Source organism: Danio rerio, chromosome 7, assembly GCF_049306965.1.
Source record: "Danio rerio strain Tuebingen ecotype United States chromosome 7, GRCz12tu, whole genome shotgun sequence".
NCBI classification, from domain to species: Eukaryota; Metazoa; Chordata; class Actinopteri; order Cypriniformes; family Danionidae; genus Danio; species Danio rerio.
In genome coordinates, this window is record NC_133182.1 from 21519581 (window position 1) to 21542475 (window position 22895).

The window sequence follows — 22895 nt, forward strand, 5'->3', positions numbered from 1 at the left end:
TTATTAAATTCATCTCTTTAATAGGCCTAGTTAATGTATATGATTTCAAAAAAAAAAAAGTTTTAGTCATTTTCATATGTAATTTCAAAAAAATTCCTTCATTCATTCATTCATTCATTTTCTTTTCGGCATAGTCTCTTTATTAATCTGGGGTCCCCACAGCGGAAGGAACCGCCATCTCATCCAGCATATTTTATGCAGTGGATGCCCTTCTAGCTGCAACCCATCACCGGGAAACATCCATACACACCCATTCACACACATACAGTACACTACAAACAATTTGCTTACCTAAATCACCATGTTTTTGGACTTGTGGGGGAAACCGGAGCACCCGGAGGAAACCCACCCCAACATGGGGAGAACATGCAAACTCCACACAAAAATGCCAACTGACCCAGCAGGGGCTCAAACCAGCGACCTTCTTGCTGTGAGGCAATTGTGCTACCCACTGCATCCCCGTGCTGCACAATTTTTTCAATGCACAACATAAAAACATGATATCTCATAACTTAAAATGAGTTATCAATTTTTGAAATAATTTCTTTATATATATACAGATGATGTCGTATATCCCAAGTTGTTTTTGACTAGTCTGTATAGACTGAATTGCTGTATTATTAAATATTAGTGTTTCATATATTGTCCCACTTTGACATTTTTAGGCAGACATACTTCCAATTCACTAACTATACTACTGGAAATGTAAACAGCCAGTGAAGCATCACACCATGATGTGATGCATAATTTCCTTCCATACTCCCATCATTGACCACCTTCTTCAATCTAAATTCATTTTCTGTTCTGACCTCAAGCTTGGGCAAATAACTGAGCAAGCTTCATCCAGAGTCCGCATTTTTATAATGTCATCTTGTAGACTTCCTACAAAGTATTTTACAGTATTTTGAAATTACAAAAATACAGGACACTGAAGTATTTTGATGCAAAATATTAAGCCATTTTCATAAACCCTATTTTGTATTTGAAACACATGTATCATAAATACTGGCCATCCCTGATAACAATAACATTTCATTAATCCTATCAACAAAAACAATCACATGCTTTCAATACCGCTCTCTTTATAATGCTTTTAAATTCACAGAAAGTCTTTTTGCAAATTCTTCCATGCCCAAGGTGCACAATAAGAAAATGCAGTTTTACCCAGCTCTGTACAAACTCAAAGTATATTAAAAAGCAAACACTTGGAAGAGCGTAGCTGGTTATTCCCAAAGCCAAGACAAAAAAAAAAGAGTACAAAGATAAGCTCCAAGTATACTTAAAATAGCTTTATAGATAAAAATGAACCAGTGCTGTTTTCTGCATACAGCTAGTGATGTCCAGCCCGTCATCCCATATAAAATGCAATGATGAGTATGGAATTTTCCATTTGTTTGAAATGTAGTGAAGCATGATAAACAGAATCAAGTCTTGTTAGAATAGAAGATGCCGCATGGATGTGTAATATATCACCATAATCAAGCACAGATAACAAAGTAGCTTCTACAAGATTCTTTTTAGCATTAAAAGTAAAATTAGATTTATTAATCAGGGGTGCGTTTCCGAAAACCATCCTTAGCCAACTAAGGTCGCAAGTTACAAGTTACAAGTTACTACAAACATAGATCGTTGATTTGGCATTTTTTCAAATCTGTCATTCCAACGAACATTCACAAACTGCATTGCAAACTTGTAAGTTTGGAACTAAACCTCCAGAGCTGTAGATAGAAGCGTAGTTTCTGGTTGTGTTCTATTCCCAGTTTTCCCCTATGGCCTATTAATTTAGAATGTTCCAACATTTAAACTTAAAATGATTTTTTAAAATTAAAGCATCAAAGGCATCTCTCTTACGTGTAATTTGCTTTAAAAGTATTGTTACAGTTCAGTTTTAGTGATCTTCATCTTGACAATTGCGTTCCCTTCCCTGCCATTGTGAACACACCCGTGGCTCATGATAAAAGTTATATGTCAAGTATTAATTATAAGTGGAATTTACGTTATGTTATCTATTTTTAAAAATGTGTGCGTGTAAAACAAAATAATTTGCACAAAAGTATGGGTTTTTTCTCTTAAGAACTTGTTCCGCCCCGTTTAGAGCGTCTTTATGGATGTTTTACGCTATAACTAACGTAGTTCAGTCGATGGATTTGCCAAAAAGCAGCTACAGTTTTGGGAAACACTCGTCACTACATCTTTCTTTTCCCAAACGATGTATCGCACTATGATGGTTCAGCTACGAGTTATATCATTGTTTGGTATTAGCAATGTGTACATTAAGTTAAAGCTTATCATCAATCCAGATACCTAAGTTCTTGTACGAAGTTGCTCTTTCGATTGGTTTTCCGTTAGATATTCATTCATTCATTTTATTTTTAGTCTCTTTATTAATTTGGGATCGCCACAGCGTAATGAACCGCCAACTTATCCAGCATATGTTTTACACAGCGGATGCCCTTCCAGCTGCAACCCATCGCTGGAAAATATCACACACACATACACTACGGCCAATTTAACCTACCTAATTCACCTATACCACATGTCTTTGGACTTGTAGGGGAAACCGGAGTACCCAGAGGACACCCACACGAACACGGGGAGAACATGCAAACTCCACACAAAAACGCCACTGAACCAGCTTGAAGCTTGAACCTTCTTGCTGTGACGTGAACATGCTACCCACTGCGCCACCGTGCAGCTCCTCCATCAAATGTAAAAATACTACAATTATCAAATAGTGCCCAAGCTTTTGAAAAACCATAAAAGCCCATTATTAGAATAGCTAATTTGTCTTGTCTCTTACTCATTTAAAATGGTTCTTATTAATATCAGTGTTGACAACATTGTTTCCGCTTTGATTATTTTATAGAACCCATAATAAATTTTACATTTAATAGTAAAAAATAAGTTTATTTGAAAAAATATGTCTTTCCTATGTTTTGATCAGTAATGTGTCCTTGATAAATTAAAGGATTTTTCAAAGAAAAAAAAAATCTAATAAAACAATAAAAAATACATTTAAACAAATATTCAGTTAGAAAAAGGTTATTAACATTTCAAAATATTGCTGTTTTATTGTATTTTTTATCAAATAATTCAATAGTCTTGAGTTATATACTTTTTTATTATTTAAATTATTTATTATCTGATTACTAATATTAAAAGATACAGTCTTGGTAGGCTAAGAGACTTTTTTACAAGCATTAAATATGTTACCGATCTCAAACTTGGCAGCATGGTGGCTCAGTGGTTAGTACTGTTGCCTCAAACAAGAAGGTCACTGGTTCGAATTCTGGCTGGGTCAGTTGCCATTTCTGTGTGAAGTTTGCCGGTTCTTCTCGTGTTCACGTGGATTCCGCCGGGTGCTCTGGTTTTTGAACTAGTCCAGTTGGATGAACTAAATGGGCGGTAGTGTATTAGTACGTGTGTTTACGTGTTTATGGGTGTTTCCTAGTACTGGATTGCGGCTGGAAGGGTATGTGCTTCTTAAAACATATGCCAGAATAGTTGGCAGTATATTCTGCTGTAGCAACCCATGATAAATAAGGGACTAAGCCAAAGGAAAATCAATGAATGATCCCAAACTTTTTAATGATAGTGTTTGTGCCTATTATTAAAATGAAACAATATTTATATTAATTTTAAATAGACTATTTAAATTGGTGATAAATGTTTTACATGGCTCTTGTAGCCCATCATACGTACCATATTATTTGTGTCTTTTGCTCTGTAGGTGATTTCCTGAGGGAGCCACAAATATATGAGGACCTGCTGGACTTTAAAGCTCTGAAGGTTCATATGGAGAACCAGCTGGAGGACTACAACCTCACGCCTGGTGTGGTGCCCATGAGCCTGGTGCTCTTTAGAGATGCTATAGATCATGGTAAGAACTTGTTCAGATTGAATCACGTAGTATCTACTGTTTTACTAATCCTCATGATGCTTTGTGCAGGAGTAACTTCCATCAAACAGTCAAATACTTTTTTTTTTTAATTGGTACAAGAAGTTTTCATAATTCTTTTCTCAGTTCATCCATCAAAAAGGAAAAGACAACTTATTAGAATTAGCAAATTACTTTCAGCAGTGCATGAATAACCTCTAATAGCCAAAGACAAGTCTTTTTACAGCAGTATTACGGATGTATATTGAATATTGCTTAAAAGGGTGGTCCACTACGATATCATTTTTTAAACTTTAGTTGATGTGTAATGTAGCTGTGTAAATATAAACAACATCTCTGAATGTAAGACACTCAAAGTTCAATGCAAAGGGATTGGCTTTTACAGAGTTACCTTAACAAAGCCTATAGCAAACTAAGTTTGGGGACTACAAAAAAAAATACATCCAGGCTAGTGAGATCACAAGGAATTCCGATTACATGCATTTACCACATGCATACACCCTGTGCAGCGAAGCGGCGTGGTCAGAGGCGCTGTAATGTTATAGCAGCGAAAGCTAAAATGCCATCCAAATGCTGCTATTTTCACAGAGCTCATTCTGTTTCTGTATTTGAGATTCCATCGGACATGACACAAAGAGAAAAGTGCTTACAGTTTAATTTTAATTATGTTCCAGAGAATTATAAAAAAATATATATAACTAACATTTGACAAAGGACAGCTTCCAGAATCTCTCACAGTTCAGTGCCGGATTCGGTTAAAAAAACTCCAACCGACGAAGCTGTGGATTGTGAAACATAACCTGTAAGTATATTTATTTGTTAATATTGATCAATTACATGCACAGTTTCTAGCGTTAACAGTACAACAGTACAAAGCGCAAAAGTGTGTGCTTGTAGGGGTGTGACGCTTTTCCTGGTGACTCAAAGTCTTGCCGTCTATCCAATTCGCGAGTCACAGCACATTATGTTAGCTGACCAATCAGAACCTCTTGCGGGAGGGCTTTTCGAAGGAACTAGGAAATATGACAGTCGTTTTCATGTTAGCTGAATCATAAACACACATAGCTTTGCATTTTATAAACACAACCAAGCCTTAAAAATACACTGTGGACCACCCCTATAAAACAGTTATCTGGAGCTACAAAACACAATGAACTCTACATGTTATACTGATGTCACATTACAATACCAAGCATTATTTTCATGATAGATTAAAAAACACACACAAGTAGATTAACCATAATTTTAGAAGATTTATTTTAGGTGCTTTGAATGAATATTCCATGTATACTGATTTAAAAGATTCTGTAACATGATCTATCACCATTGTGCATTGAGCTGAGCTGTTTCCATTTCCAACTTCCAAAATACTTTTGAATGATGACTTTATGTGGAAAACAAATCCCACTAGTTCTGTTCTGCCACAGCCATCAATATTCATAAAACGGCTCTCATCGTTTGGTTACGTCCACATCAAAATACCCATGATTCAATGCACACTCTCGAGTCCTATAATTCAGTGGCCGATCTCCTCAGTTCTCTTTCAAATATAACTTTCTTCCAAATCACATGCACTTCAGCCCTCAGATCCCCCACCAGCATGAATAATTACCCTTCTCGTTCCCACAAAGAAGAACGCAATCGCATTACAAACCCCTCAGCAGGGAGAATAATTAGGCGGCCGGTTCCCGAGTCTATATGTCACTCAGCCGCATACAGGCATTTACTGTCAAAGACTCATATAAGAATGCTTTATATGCATCCTGTCACGCATACACCACACTGTGACATTAAAGCGGTCGCACATTCAGCTCGTTGAAGTTGCAAACACTCACTTCAATGACACGCCGCTGAGCGCAGCTGATTGATTGCGAAATTAGCAAGTATAACGTGTATGTTTATGTGCGTACGTGTTCATAACTAATTATAGTTTTGTGCCAATTAGTTTCTTTTGTGATCGGTTGTTTGTTTGAGCTTCAGCATGAATGATGTGTGTGTGTGTGTGTTTTTGTATGCATTGACATTTTTATATTTTTTACTTTGGGTTTGTAAATGTTGCATTGACCAAATGACGCACATGATTCATGCTAGTAAATGCACACAGTTATTGTTATGATGATGGAAACAGCACCCTCTCTCTGCCCCCGCAGTCACACGTTTGGTGCGAGTGATCAGTCAGCTCAGAGGGAACATGTTGCTGGTTGGCATCGGTGGCTCAGGGAGGCAGAGTTTAACCAGACTGGCTGCTTACATCTGTAGGTTTACGGTTTTCCAGGTGGAGGTCACCAAACAGTACCGCAAACAGGAGTTCAGAGAGGGTGAGTTCTGCACACTGTTTACATTTATACCTTCCTTTAGTGAATTATTTTATTCAAAGCTACCACACCTACTTTACATTTTATCAAAGGTCTACATACAGTAGTGTCAATATACAGTGTTTATACAGTCATGGAAAACCTGGAAACATCATGGAGTTTTGGAATCACTTAATTTTAAAGAGCCGCTATTTTGCATTATAAAAGGTCATATTTTGGTTTTGGGGGTCTCTAAAAGCAGGCTGATATGCATGTAAGGTCAAAAAACACTTTCATTGTCTTATAATGTGTAGTTATTTTTACCAAATTATCCCTACAACTCCCATATGATTCTTTCATTGATTCATCTGTTCCCAAACCCCTTCTTTGTGTGTGGTTAATCTCCTGTAATTGGTCAAAAATTTAAAACTGATTGATCAACAGTGGAAAAAGTTTAGCTATTTTAAAAACTGAACGCGCCACGTGTTTAGGAACAGCTGATGGTGGCCAAAGTAAGGACAAAATCAGACAATTTTGTAAACTATTTTGTAAAAGAATCAACAGTTTTAAACAAGGTGCACTTTCAGATTTAAACCTCAGCTGGATTTTTTCATTCACTCAGAGCTGTGTTACACACTGCATGGAAGGTCATTTTAAAAAACCCTTAATAGGAGCTCTTTAAAAGTAGTTTATTAAATATCTCTATCGGTTAGTTGTCTTTACTTTTTTCTGTCCTTGGCCAAAAAGATGCTCTCACATTATTAGTGCTGTGAAAACAATATCTAAAGCCCCAGTCAGATTACACAAATTTGTCAAGATTTCGGCATGATTTTTTTGACGTAGGGTTTCGTGGGGTAAACGACAAATGGGTGTCCTGACACAAGGTTCAATTGTTTGTTCAGGTATATTGGGGCATATTTTTTTTTCTTATTTACCACATATACCTGGATATTACATGAAACATTAGGTCAAGAAAAGTTACTTGAAGGTACTGGATAAGTCATAGAATTTTAGTAGTGAAAATGTGTATAAACCCTGTATATAGAAATCTGATATATGGAAATATATGCAAGTTGCATATACTGTATGACATGTTAGTCCATGTTAGGATTTATACTCAACATATTTTGCAAAAATGGTCATTTACATATTTTTTTTTCAACTGCTGGAATTGCAAATATGTGCATATGTGTTTAAGTATATTAGCTATAATTTATATGTGTTCAAATACGTCCATATAGCAGATTACTGTATGGTATGACAGCAACTACAGGAACAAACTATGAAAAGATCATAAAATTATGAAATAACAAATAAAAATGAATCATTTACTCACCATCATGTCATTCCGAATTCATAAGCAATACAATTGGTACACAAATGCAATATTTTGAATCAAATCTGAGAGATTTGTTCCCTCCTTTGAAAGTCTCTTCATCCCAAAACTGATGCTTCAAAACATTCATAAGAGATCAACATTGATCATGCATTAAGCATTCAGATTTGGTCTCAAAAGCTCAAGTACGCTTGCCTCAAGCCAAAGAACCAATACAGCAGTGCTGTAGTCTCAGAATCTTAAGACTTCACTTAGACTCAAGTCTCAAATTTGATGTGCTGTGACTTAACTTTTACAACTGTAGTTCACAACTTGACTTCAACTTGACTTTAGAAAGACATACTATAAACCAAAGATCAGAGTCCTTACCACAGATTGGTGGCTGATCACACTGGTATCATTAGAGCTTTGAGGAGGATTTGCTGTGCAGTGTTTTCAACCCATAAATGATTTCTGTAAATAACGCACCATGGAGTGAATACTAAAATGCTAAAGAGGTCAAATCCACAGCATACTAGCAAACACTGAAGCCTACAGTTAGACTAAATAAACCAAATATATAAAAAAATAAGCACAATTTGAAGATATAATTAAGCTATTCACCTCAAATACATATCTTGCAGGCAAATGTTAAGCCTTATTTTAAAAATACATAGATACTGAGAGTCCAATTTACTTTACATAGAGAGAGTCCAAATATCAGATACTTGCTAATCCAATTACCAATTATGTATTTAAAAAAAAAATGTTACAAATATTTTCATATGTACTTTGAAGATAAAGTAAAGTCTTATGGGTTTGATATGATATAACGGTGTGAAAGTCATGACAGAATTGATATTCTGGAGTTTACAACCCTCTAAAGTCCATGTGAAATCAAAATGTGTAGTGTTTATTTTGCTACCGCACATTGTTGTTCTTCAGATGGACAATTAATCTGTCCAAGTTCCTCTAAAATCCACTGGGAAAAAAAAAACATAGGTAATCTTCAACCAAAGTCTAACCATTTGCTTCCGCATTTAGAGTGCCTGTCATTCTCGAACGACATCAGTTTCTCCTACCGTTAATTTGCTATGAGGGAATGAATGTCAAAAAGCAAGCCTCATCCCCTACCTCATTTTAGTTAGAGGTACATCAACATACTGAAATAAAAGTCTCAGCAACTTCCGGTTCCCTCAGACTTTAAACAGCCTGCTAAAACAGCATCTAAACCTGTTTTGCTGCTCATTTAACGGATTATCTGAACATTCAGCCTAGCTAAATAGTATTTCAAGACCAACTAATGTTAGACAGCTTGCTGAGTTATTTCTTCAATTTTACATCTTGGATAAAATGCTCTTTTGATATATAACAAAGGCTTTAAAAATTTGTCCTGTGGCATGTTGTGTTTCCAAATGCTGAAAAATAACACCTCTTGCACCATTGCTCGGTACCAAAAGATGTATTATGTTATGCACATCGTAGCCTTCGCAGCACAGTTTAATGTGGCCTCGGTGGAATATTTGACACATTTCTTCTCCCCGTACAGATATTAAAAAGCTCTATCGGCTGACAGGAGTGGAAAACAAGCCCACTGTGTTCCTGTTTAATGACACACAGATCGTGGACGAGTCCTTCCTTGAAGACATTAACAACATCTTGAGCTCTGGGGAGGTGCCCAATCTCTATAAAGCAGACGAGCTCGATGAGGTGTGTGTGCGTTTGTATACATTTTTAATGCGCGTGACTGCAGGCTTGTGTTTGACGATGTCTGCTTGACAGTGTGAGCAGGTTTTCAGCGTGTTTTGTTTGTATAGATCCAGAGCGCTCTGTCAGACTCCGCCAGGAAGGACAATATCCTGGAGACACCAGACGCCATGTTTAACTACCTGATAGAGCGCGTCAGGAACAACCTGCACATTGTGTTGTGCATGAGCCCTGTAGGAGATCCTTTCAGGTGCAATTTTGTTTTAGTGTTTTGTTTTTTGTTTGCATGATAAAAAACAGCATTTATATTGCTAAGCATTTGCAGTCTTACATACAATGAAAAATGGTGCAAGAGTAGAATAGAGGGAACTATTAGTATCAAAACACCTGTATTTCTGTAGCGCTTTATACAGTAGAGTTTATACCTGACAAAAGTCTTGCCGTCTGTCCAAGTTTTAGGAACAACACATACTGACACACACTTGATTTCTAGTTGATCATTTGCTATTAGAAGTGGCTTATGTGAAAGACAAATGCCCTGAAAGTATGTTTATTTTACCAAAATAAAATATGATCATGCCTTAATTTTTAATTCATTAATTAGGACAGTAAGGTCTAACTTTGCTAAGACAAAAGTCTTGTCACCTAACAGAAATAATGTACAGTATAGAATATTAAGCCATGGTGCAGTGGAAAAATTAATTAATTAATTAATATTATGTATGACTCCCATGAGCTTGCAGGACTGCATCCATACATCTCTGCAATGACTCAAATAACTTATTAATAAAGTCATCTGGAATGGTAAAGAAAGCATTCTTGTAGGACTCCCAGAGTTTACCAAGATTGTTTGTAATTCATCTTCCTCCTTCTTTATCTTACCCCAGACATGCTCAATAATGTTCATGTCTGGTGACTGGGCTGGCCAATCCTGGAGCAACTTGACCCTCTTTGCTTTCAGGAACTTTGATTTGGAGGCTGAAGTATGAGAAGGAGCACTATCCTATGAAGAATTTGCCCTCTCCTGTCATTTGTAATGTAATGGGCTGAACAAATGTCTTGATGCCTCAGGCTGTTGATGTTGCTGTCCACTCTGCAGATCTCTCGTCTGCCCCATACTGAATGTAACCCCAAATTGTTATATTTCCCTCACCAAACGACTGATTTCTGTGAGAATTTTGAGTCCATGTGGGTACCAACAGGTCTTCTGTAGTATTTGTGATGATGGGGATACAATTCAACAGATGAATCTACTTCATCTACTTCTGAATCTGCCACTGTCAACTAGAAGTTGAGGTATTAATTGTTGCTTTTACAATAGTGATTGACAACAAGACTTTTGTTAGGTAGAATACAGATTGTCAAAGCAGCTTCACAGCGATCAAGAGGAAAATAGCTCATCTATGAAAAAAACAACTATGATTTAGCTGTGAAACATAAATAGTCATTTAGCTCAGGTCAGATATTCATTGTTTAGTCCGTCAGTTTGAAATAAGTTCAGTTCAGCTCAATTCAGTTTAATTAAAGTGTCTGTTTTGCAGAATCTGATTAAGCTGTGAGACAATGGTGCCATCATTCAGCTTAATTCAGTAAATATTTATTTTAACATCACTTTATCAGAAAATAGGCATTTCAATTATAGGCTGCTGTGATTTTTGCTTTCAGCTTGATCTCATGAAAAAGCGTAACTATTGTAGTTATTATTTTTAGTGGTTATTATTATTTATTATTACTATTAGTTGTTATTTTTTTTAGCTTAGTGGGTAATTCAAACAAATTCGTACATGGTCAGTTGTACGAAAACGTACTATTGTTCTAAATTGAACGAATGAGATCCTACAAACTTATACCACTAAATCAAAAAGTTACGAATTTCCATGAGATTGTTTTGAATCTTTATGAATTAGATCTGTACCAGAAAAAACAAATGTAATAATTTTACTGTTGATCTGTAAAATCAATACTTATTTTTGTTTAACACTTCAGTTGTATTAATTGAGTAGTAATATTTCTTACGTTTTTATAATTATTTAATTTTTTTGCAATATTTTGAAAGTGTCATTATTAGTAGTACTGTGTTGTCATACATAATTAAAGGTGCAGTAGGTGAATGCTTTTTGTTGTGCTGGTTGAAAGTCTCTTCACTTTCCAACAGTAATGACTAAAGTAAATGATCTAAATGTATTTATATGTATTTTTATATTCTGGATAAGGTATAAAACAAACAAAGTGTGTTCTTGTTTATGAATGGGTTCATATGCACGGAAGTGTTGTTCAACCCCTGAAAACATCCGGCCAAAGACTATTTTCAAGTTCATGGAGTAGCATCGATAATATAGTCAAGTAAATAGACCTGAGCATTTTTTTAGTTGTTCAAGTATAAAAGGAGATGACAAGCGATGTACGAGGATGAGCGAGCACAATTGAAAATGAAAAGTTGTCTTGGGAACATACAGTAAGTGTAATGTAAAAATATGACAGCATATTTCTGTTTTGAGCACTCCTTTTTTCTGATCAAATTTGTATTTAGTTTAATAACAAAACCGCCTTTCCGCCTAACCAGCTTTACTGAGGTAAAGTTTGATTTATATTTACACATTTGTTCATTTTTGAACAGTGACAGCCAGTTTTTGGGTACTATAATTCCTGCACCAGCTGGTCTGTCAACATTTATGCTTAATAAAGTGTGTGTCTCCATAGGGTTTTGTGAATGACTTGATCTAGTGTTATATCTAATCAGCGCTGTTTGCGTGTTCATGACTTAAGGAGGCGTGGCTTTGGACAGCAGGGAAGGGACGTAAAGTTTCTAAGCTATTATGCTAATGCTAGCATTCTGGCAGATCACCTACTGCACCTTTAATTAAATGAAAATAATAATCAATTTAATAATAGTGATGATTTATTGAGGTTGTGATCATACTGTTTTAGTATTTCAATCAATGTGACTACACTAATAATATAAGTAACTATAATAGTCATATTAATTATTATTATTATGATTATTATTGTTATTTCAACTGTAGCTGATCACTCCTAGTTATGAAATTACATTCATTAAAATATATTGTACTACAATAAATGACTAAATTGAATAAATTACTGAAATATAAGGCAGCGTGGTGGTGCAGCTAAATTGGGTAAGCTAAATTCTCTGTAGTGTATGTGTGTGAATGAGAGTGTATGGGTGTTTCCCTTTGAGTTGCAGCTGGAAGGGCATCCACTGTGTAAAACATGCTGCATAAGTTGGCAGTTCATTCCGCTGTGGCAACCCCTGATTAATAAGGGACTAAGCTGAAAAGAAAACTAAAGAATGAAATATTAATCATTTTTTACTAATACTTGAAAAATGTATATTAGAATATATAACATTTTTTAATAATTTAATTTAAATAAAAGAATACATTATTAGGTTGACGATGAAGTTAATAAATAATCAAGTTATTTTTTTAAATGTATAATGTGTGGATGTTAATGCTGAACATAAGCATAGTTCAAGACATACTGTATAGGAAAGGCAGTCATGCTGTTCTTGTTATGTGCTATGAATATCACATTAAAAAGCAGAACTGTATCCCACCTTCAATTCAGTTTTCAGTGTCTCTACAAAACCCCATGTGTGTGGATTTAATATAGCCAACTGTAATATAGCGTGCATATACTCGCCTACCACTTATAATCTAACATGCGCCCATAGTGAGTCAGCCTTGATTAGCATGCTAACATTTGAGATCCATCCTGTGGCTTCTTATGGCTTAAGATCTCTCTCTGTAGGTTTGATTCACAATGAGCGTCAATATACGCTTTAACCGAACAGACCCGCACACAGTATAGCCGCTTATGACTCAGTGCTCCAGTTCAAAATGGATGAGAGATACAACTCTGTGAAATTAGAGGAAATGGCAGGAGTACACCTCACTTCCTCTGTCATTTCACACTCATCATGAAGACAAAGCTCTGCCCTCCATCTGCAATCTCTTACCAAGTGCTGTCGTAAACTCACAAGCGTCCTCATAAACGATGTAGCAAATTTGGCTTCCCCTGTCTCGATCTCTGTTTACTTTCCTTTTTTAGCTTGCTGCGTCTCAGTCAATTTCAGCTTCAGGGGCTTTATTGGCATGACGAACAACAGTGTGTTTGTATTGCCAGAGCAGTAGCAGGTTAGCTCTACTCCAGTGTTTCTCAACCAGCAGCGCACAGGACCATTTTGAGTGGGTTTTGGCATGTTTGGTGTGATTCGCAACTGATTTTGAAAGATTTCAAGCCTGTGTATCTGCTGTTAGACTATATATATTGTCAGGCAAGAGGTCAGTGTCATTCTTCTAATGCTGATTGCGTTAGTTTTTATGACATTGAAAGTCTTTTACCTATGAAAACTTTCCTGATCAGTCACCCTCGTGCACTCTTCAATTGCAAGCGCAAATACAGACAAATTGGAATCACTAAATTATTAATAAAGCTCAAAAAGAAGCTAGAAACATTTAACTTTGCAGTTTTGCTGTCAGTTACTAAGTCAAGAAATTATCAAGAAAGTGCAGTTTTGTAAGTGGTACAGCTCTGAATGATTTGCATGCATGCATTACATTTAATCTTAAATTAACATTAATGTTGTTAACATAAAGGTATTACATTAACAGTTTACACCAGGGGTTTTCAAAGTGTGAGGCGCGCCTCCCCTGGGGGGCGCCAGAGCATGTCAGGGGAGGCGCGGAAAAAAATATTATATAATAAAAATATAATTATTAAGTTTAATTATTATATGTACTTTTTATTATATTGAAACGTTTTAATTAAACAAAGCTAAAAAAAATAATACGTCTAAAATAAGAAAACCTTTTTTCCCCAGAAGGCCATAGCTGTAAATTCGCTTCTGTTTGGCAAGCCCGCCAATACAGGTATATGCCTGCTAACACAATGGATCGGTTTCTGAGACCCCCCGATTCAAAGCCATCGAGTTCAGGGCTTAAACCCAAAAGACGATGATATGATGATCAGTATTTGAGTTTAGGATTTACGTGGACAGGACCAGCTGATAAACCACAACCTTTATGTGTGGTTTGTCAAGATATTTTGGCTAATGACAGACAGCATGAGACCCGCTAAACTTCGACTGTTTTGACTGGGATGGACAGTTCTTGGATCTGTTCTATTCATATTGAACCATCATCCTAGTTTTAAAAACGTTATATTAAAATACTTGTTAATACTCTGTAAATAATTGCACTTTCATGCAAATGATGATAAAAGTGAGTTAACAGTCTGACATCTGTCTGTGTCTTTATATATATATATGTGTGTGTGTGTGTGTGTGTGTGTGTGTGTGTGTGTGTGTGTGTGTGTGTGTGTGTGTGTGTGTGTGTGTGTGTGTGTGTGTGTGTGTGTGTGTGTGCGTGCGTGTTTGGGAGGAGGGGGGCGCCAATGGATAAGTTGTGTCAAAAGGGAGGCACACTGTCTTAGACTTTGAAAAACCCTGGTTTACACTATTTACCTTCGCTTTGTAACCTCAAAATTGCTATTTTGAATATTTCTAATTTTGTAATGCTATTAAAGGTGCAATGTGTAAGTTTTTGACTCTTATAAAACATAAAAATACCATAATGAGTTTGCAGATATTTAATAAACAGTGAACATTATTGTTTATCTGAAAAATAATTCTGAAGTCAGATATTCTGCTTTGAAAATGTGTGTTATGTGACAAAATCGGTGTCTTTGTATTGATTCTTTTAACCCACCTACTGTCACTTTAGACTGTTATATTTTCAGCACCTTGTTGGAAAACCGCATATTTCATTCATTCATTCAAAAAGGCTCTCAAAGCATGCGTCCGTGATTAAAATGCAACCTCCAGTGTACAGAAGCAGAAACCAAAATGAGACGCAGATTCAGAGTTCCACATGAGGTTGTTAGGTACCAAATAATATAAATATTAGGAATTTAAACATTGGGTGAACAGGTTACATTGTAACCCTGTGTCCTAACAACATGCTACGTAATGAGATTTGCAGTGAGAAGGCTGTTTGCAGCAGACGAAACATGATAGAAATGTAAACACAGTCATTCAGAAGCACAGGATATACACTCACTCACGAAACTGTAAGGCTTATCCAGTGGCTATTTAATACATATTAAACCTCTTAACATTATTAAATGGAGATGCTGAATCACAGATACTGTATGTGTTAGTTTTGAGTCTAAAGTTTAATTTCAAACAGTTCATTTTTGTTTTCTAGATCAGAGATGAACTATCTGTTGCTGCTTTCGGTAGTATGGCAATAAATGTCATGTAAAATGGCATTAAAACTCATATTGTTAGCATTTAACACTCAAGGACAACACGGGGAAGCGATCACAAATTGAAGAGCGGGGAAGGGAGGCGGGGTGGAGCGACAACGCAGGGAAGCCTTCACAAACTGAAGAGCAATCACAAACTAAGGAGCGATCACAAACTAAGGAGCGGGAAAGGGGGCGGGGTGGAGCGACAACGCGGGGAAGCCTTCATAAACTGAAGAGCGATCACAAACCGAAAGCGGCGAGAGCGTCAAAGTAGCCAGAAGTCATTCATTTTTAATGAGAACCGGTGGCGAGGAACAGCGCGGTGCGTCTTCTCCTGTGTGGGCGTCGAGGAGAGTTGAAATCAAGTCAACTTTATGGTATGAGCTATGACGCGCCAAGCAATCAGAATGAAGTAGTCCACCGCTTGAGAGGAGTTCAGAGAACACAGACCTGTGAACTTTGGTTCCGACCACAGTTGTTCCCAAGAGTTTGATTATTGCGGTTGCCAGATTGCGACGACGTGGGGCCCCCCAATCACGCGCTGCGGGCCCTTCCGCTACACCACTGATTATAACTGGTTTTAATATACACATATATTAAAGGATGTACTTAAATTTGTAAATCAAGTATATTGGTTTATTACTTTTTTTAATTATGAATAATATTATATACATATTACAAATTATTTAAGGAATTTGGTCAGTTATTCATTCATTTTCTTTTCGGCTTAGTCCCTTTATTTAATTAGGGGTTGCCACAGCGGAATGAACCGCCAATTTTTCCAGCATATGTTTTACGCAGCGGATGTCCATCCAGCTGCAACCTATCTCTGGGAAACATCCATACACACTCATTCACAATTTAGCTTACCCAATTCACCTGTACCACTTGTCTTTGGACAGTGTAGGAAACCGGAGCACCCGGAGGAAACCCACGCGAACGCGGGGAGAACATGGAATTTGGTCAATTAAAAAATAAATAAATAAATAAAAAATAGGAAAGATTGGGTCATAGATTAACAACGAACATAACTGTTGGTCCCATAGCCAAAGCAGTTGACATCCACTCCTGTAGACTATAGTTGTACTGTGCCAAATCAATAATGATAAAAAAGGACAATGCAAATACAAAGGAAGAGCTACAGGTAAATATTAGCTGAAGAAAGAGAGAAAGAGAGAGAAAGAGAGGCAGTGATAAGTAGGCACAGTACATTGCTCACTGGCCCCCCAGACGATGGCAGGCAAAAAACATTCATGCTTTGTAATTATGCCTGTCACACGCGCAGCACTATAGAAACATGCATAGAAATGTCCTCGTTAATCACTCATTTGCATCTGCCGTCGCATGAAGAAGGCGGTTGTGCGTAATGTGACCTGCAGGGCCCTGACTCATTAAATATGACAGGTCAAATCATCCAAGCACTCACTCTGATTGGCCTGGCACTGGTCTGACTTTAATAAGCATAATTGGACCGTGGGTGATATTAGTCTTGGTGACAAATCAATGCAAACCATTTTGAACTGTCTACATAACGGAAGGTTTATGGGTTTGTTAGGCCTGTTTGTTTATTTGTGTGTGTTTGTTTAGGAATCGTATTCGTCAGTACCCAGCACTGGTCAACTGCACAACAATAGACTGGTTTTCTGAATGGCCACGCGACGCTTTGTTGGAAGTGGCAGAAAGATGTTTGGATGGACTGTCTCTTGGGAGCGATGATGGGGTAAGACATGTAAACAGAAAGACTGCATTTACAAATACTGTCAGGGTTTTTCATAGCATAAAAAATGCAAGGAAATGTTCACTTTTAAAGGCACGCTCAATATATTTGTGTTCTTAGTGTTAGCTGTTATCTTTAATGTATACTGACCCCTAGTGGTGTGGAGGTAGCTGAAAATGTATTGTTTAGTTTAAAAAAAGCAATGTTGAATTGTGCAATATAGTCAAAGAGCTTGACGGACCAAGAGGCGACACTCAATAGAATGTTCCATTGCAACAGCAGCGCCCAGCAACAGCCCGGGATTCCGCCATTTTGGAGTGAAAGCGATCGGCTGTCCATTGGATTTTATTGGATCTTATTGCTGTTGAGATCCAACTTGAAAGATAATAATACAACACTTACTACCACAATCAGCACTTTTAATAGTTTATTTTACAGACTTATAATATGAATTGCAAATTGAGTGTCGCCTCTTGGTGATTCTATGCTCTTTGATATAGTGAAGGAACTATGACATCACCTTGTAGGCCAATCGACTGCTAGCATAAAACTGGTTCCTTCGAAAAAATCCCTATATGATTTTCCCATATAGGCTTTTTGAAGATTGCAAATAATCAACTCTGTGTTTAAACAGTCTATTACACTTACACATTTGTCCAACCGAATAATCCTCACACGAAAATGAAAAACTTTTATCACTTTCGGATGCAAACGGAAGTGCTAAAAACTAACATTAGGCTATAAACGTACTACAGTGCCTTCGTATCGCATTTAGCCCGCTTAACTTGATGAGGCGACAGTCTCTGCAAATAAAGGCATTGTCTATACATAGTATGAATTTCCAATTTAAAAAATAATTCAAACTATAAAATGCTAATTATGAAAACACTTAAATCAGACTAATCCAAATGCCCAACGCAAGCAGGCTGTTATTTAGACCAGTTCATCTGGATGATGTATAATGTCTCCGACATAGCATGTAGTCCCATTTAGCAACTGTCTTTTTAAAAAAAAGAGTAACCAATTTAAAAAAAAAAACGAGAGTGTGATGTAACGATGTGTTTTATGTCGTAGAATAAAACCTAAAAGTATCTTAAGTTTGTGGTAGCCATGAACCTTATTTAAGCAATTTAACCTAAATCCGATTTTAAAAATCCATTGACTTTATGACAAGAGAACCAGAACTGCTAAAATGCTAACTCGCTTTCATGTTTTTGCTTACAAATTGACATTATAGTTCCTCCACTCTGTATTTTTGTGTTCTTGGTGCTGGCTGTCATCTTTGATATATACTGACCCCTAGTGGTGTGGATGTTGCTGAAAATGTATTGTTTAGTTTTAAAAATGCTATGTTGAAATGTGCAGTTTGTAGTTGGAATAAAATTGTATCCAGTAAAAAAATAGCAACTAGCATTTTGCTGGTCATAACCAATGTCAATGTTAATAATATTAATATTATTAATAAATATTATTAATAAATTAAAGAAAAAAGAAAGATGGAAAGCTTTTATTATGTTTTTTTAAGAATTTCAGGCTTTTATTATGTTTTTTAAGGATGATATATTCATCAAGGATACATTAAATTGATCAAAATTTGCTGAAAATAATTTAAATAAACGTAAAAGATTATTTTTACATTGATGAGATTAGTTCAGTGTTGCTGTTTTCAATGTTGATAAGCAGTGGTAAAAAGAGTACTGAAAAATCATACTCAAGTAAAAGTATTACTTGTCCAAAAATGTAGTTCAAGAAGAGTAAAAGCATCTGTTGTAAATATTATTCAAAGTAAGAGTAAAATGTAGCCATTTTAAAAGTATTCAAGAGTAGTGAGTATAACACTGCTCGTTTGTTTGTTCCTTCGTTCTTTCATTCACTCGTTCATTTGTTCGTTCGTTCATTCGTTCATAGTGAGTATTAAACTGTGAAAAGTTGATGCATTTGCATGCAGTTTGTGTGGGGATGTGTAAACGTAACATTCTTTAGTGCATTCAGTTAGTGCATATGTTCGTTCGTTCATTCCTTCATTCCTTCCCTCCATCCATTGTTTGTTTGTTCTGTCCTTCCTTCCTTCCTTCCTACATTTATTTGTTTGTTAATTTTTTCCTTCATTCATTTGTTCTTTCATTTGTTCCCTCCCTTCATGTGTTCAGCCACTCACTCGTTTGTTCGTTCGTTCGTTTGTTTGTTCGTTCGTCCCTTCCTTCCATTCTTCCTTCGTTCCATTTAGTGATTGTTTAAGGCTGTTTGGTGATTTCAGTCATCTAACAGTCAACATCCTTCATTTTCTCATCAGTGACATGCAGTCTATAAACAGTCTCTGGGTCATTGCGTTTAAAGATTTAAAACATTTTCTTGGACATTTTTAATGCTTTTAAAAGATTTGCTGCATTTATAAAGCACCCATGTTTTAAGGTTGTTCAGTAGGATGCGATTTACTTTCTATGTGTGATATGATTGGACAGGAATTGCAGGTGATTTTTCTACTTTAGCCAATCGCCATAGACAAGAAATAAATAAACTATTGACTGCAGGTTGAAGGAAAATAGTAAAGTAAAAGTACAGATACAGCATTAAAAATGTACTCAAGGTAGTAAATTACAATTCCTGAGAAATATTACTCAAATAAAGTAATTGGAGTATTTGTAATGTTACTTTAAACCACTGTTGATAAGATATATTGATCAATAATGATATTATTTGTCATAACAGGATTAAACTTTTTTTTGTATTTATACTTTATGAGTAGGAAAAGGCCGTTTTACATTGTGAAAGTATTTTTAAGTAATTTTACATTCTTAACTTTGTTTTTGATCAAAAAAATGTCACTTTGAATGATTTTTTGAGTGCATCTTAAAATATTACTTCTTACCCTAGAATTTTGCTTTTATAAAACCAGTGACACTCTCCCTTGAGCTTTAATTTGTAGTCTTTTTGAGGCACTTCTGCTTTTTGTGGCTGTTATAGAATCCTAGGTTAATTAAATCGAGGTAAGTTAAGATTCATCAGGAGTCTTTCACTCTCTCATCCTTCATCTCAGTGAAGATCTTCTGTTTCCTTTGAGAGAGGTGTTCATACAAACTGTGTTGCTTTTGCCTCAATGTTTTTGAACTACAGATCACTTTGAATTGGAGTTCTCCATTGAGACACTCATTATTTGCTTGGAGAGAGGTCATGCCTACTTTTGATTCAGTCTGTTTTAGGATTAGTTTGAATTTAGCATACTTCTATTGTGACCTTGTGCAAGGTTTGTTTTAAACCAAGGCTGCCACTTCATATCATTTCTCTGGTGGCTTCACAGATCCAGACTAAAGTTGCCAGTATCTTCGTCACCGTGCACCAGTCTGTGGCCCAGTTCTCTCACAGGATGAAAGTAGAGCTGAAGAGACACAATTACGTCACACCAACCAACTACCTGGAGCTCGTTTCTGGATACAAGAAGTAGGAATCAATTGTTCTTTTGTTTTTTTTTTTTGTTTTTTTTGCCATTAAGATTTAAAAGACAAGACACTTCCCTGTTTCCATGTCTGGTAACTGTAACTCACTTACTCTAACTAAAACAAAGCACTTATTCTGAAAACCTTTTCTCCTTTCTCAGGCTGTTGTCTGAGAAGCGCGATGAGCTTGGAGAGCAGGTGTCGAAGTTGAGGAACGGCTTGTTTAAGATTGATGACACACGCACTAAGGTAGAGGCCATGTCTGTGGAGCTGGAGGAGGCCAAGAAGAAAGTCGCCGAGTTCCAGAAACAGTGTGAGGAATATCTGGTTGTCATCGTGCAGCAGAAGAGAGAGGCTGATGAACAGCAGAAGGTGTGTGTGTGTGTGTGTGTGTGTGTCAGCCTGTGTAATGTTATGCTCTTAATTAGGGCTTAGTAGTATTACTAAACATATATTACAGTATATGCAATGAGGAAACATGGTATATAATAATTCTAACAAAGGTTGTTTTTTTTTCTCTCTGTATATGAATGCATTTTTATCCATCCATTCACAAGTGGACAATGCTAAATATAGATTTTAAAGGAGTCTAAAACGATTTAAGCCTGTCCACTTTCAACCACTTTTAGGTAGTTGAAAAAGCATTTGCTCCAATTGCTTTCTCAAAATTGTCGTTGCCAATTCACATCCTTTTCATTCGCTTGCTTTCTTGTTTACTCATAAGCCTCGTTTGATGCAGATTTAACTATCAAATGTTTTCTACAACCCTTTAAAGTTTTGAACATTTCTGCATTGCATAATTGTGCAGTAGTGCCTAATTTTCACAAACCAAAATATTTGTTTTTTAAAAGTATAATCTTTGCAGCATTTGTGTAACAAAAAAGGTTACACTTACAAATAATGGTCCATTAGTTAATGTCTGGTATATTTAATAACATTAAATATATTAAATAACAAACTATTAGTAATATATTTATTACAGTATTTATCCATGCTTGTTAATGTTAGATAATGTTATTTTACTTAAATAACGTTAGATCATGTTAACTGACTAGTGTGTTAACTTTATATTTTAATAATTTAACATTATTATTATTATATAATGTTGAAATAAGATTAATAAATTGTTTACAAGATTATTCATACTTAGTTAATGATAGTAAATACATGAACTAATGGGCCAATATGCGTAAGTGTTATCCAAAAAAGACTAGTTTTGTAATACATTCTGTTTCCATTGCATTATAATTGCAGTAATCATTTAACAGACACAAAGCGATTTACAAATTAGGACTATAAGAAAGAATCAAAACATTGATGTAAACAACAATATGTAATTAATATGACAATTCCCAGTTTGCCTAATGGATGTTTATTGTACATTACAAATATTCCTGTACACACAGCTGAATAAATGATACATCAGAACCTCTAAATCAGGGTTCCCAAACTAAATTATGAATCAGGGTTCCCAAACAAATTATGAATCAGGGTTTCCAAACAAAATTATGTATTCAAAGCCTGGAAAGTACTTAAAAACAACCATAGATCCTTGAGATTGCTAGAAATAAAAGGTGTTATTTAAACAATTGTACTGTGCTGTTTTCAAAAACTGAACGAAAAATCTAAGAAATTCTTAATTAAAAAATCTTACATTAAAATCTTATAAATGAACCATGTCAAATAATGCATTGTATCAGTACTTCAAAAACCGGATTTGAATATCACCAGTATTTAATTGTATTGAAGTTCTTTGAACTGGACTTTAAAATGGTTGTTCAAAACAGTCAACATTTTTAAAAATGATACATTGAAAATATCGTCATTATGACATTTTAATGTAAATCGCAAGTGTAAGTAAAATGTTAAGTACAGGAACGACTTTCATGGCGCTATTTATGCTGAAGGTGTGAACTGCAAAGGTGCTCGATTTAAAATATTACTGATTTAAAAAGTCCTTGAATTTGGTGTCCATAAAAGAATGGGAACCCTGCTAAATGTTTCTGCCTTCAAGTGGTATACTGTTCTATAGTTCAAAAATTATTTGCTCTCTGGTGAAATTTGAATAATATTGTGATGTATATTCACTTGAAACTGTCCTGAAATGAGAAAAAAATTGAGGGCGGTGCATGATTTTGTCCTTTGGGAACTGATTGAGTTGTTGGAAGGTGTTGCTAACAAAATCAAAGAAAATTGATAAATAGATGATGGCAGAGCAGAAACAAGACAAGTGTGATATCTCCTCCCTAAAGGCATTCAA

General features: G+C 35.8%; 2 protein-coding genes across 2 annotated transcripts in view; both read left to right on the forward strand.

The window, feature by feature from the left end:
* efnb3b (ephrin-B3b) overlaps nucleotides 1–22895 on the forward strand; it is an 888832-nt gene that overhangs the window by 580511 nt on the left and 285426 nt on the right. The gene's annotated exons all lie outside the window — the stretch shown is intronic.
* dnah2 (dynein, axonemal, heavy chain 2) overlaps nucleotides 1–22895 on the forward strand; it is a 306887-nt gene that overhangs the window by 218499 nt on the left and 65493 nt on the right. The window contains exons 55-61 of the mRNA XM_009303124.5: nucleotides 3731–3880; nucleotides 6049–6216; nucleotides 9057–9217; nucleotides 9325–9464; nucleotides 17072–17204; nucleotides 20500–20639; nucleotides 20797–21007. Of these exons, the coding sequence (XP_009301399.2) occupies nucleotides 3731–3880; nucleotides 6049–6216; nucleotides 9057–9217; nucleotides 9325–9464; nucleotides 17072–17204; nucleotides 20500–20639; nucleotides 20797–21007 (1103 nt within the window). The remainder of the gene's footprint in view (nucleotides 1–3730; nucleotides 3881–6048; nucleotides 6217–9056; nucleotides 9218–9324; nucleotides 9465–17071; nucleotides 17205–20499; nucleotides 20640–20796; nucleotides 21008–22895) is intronic.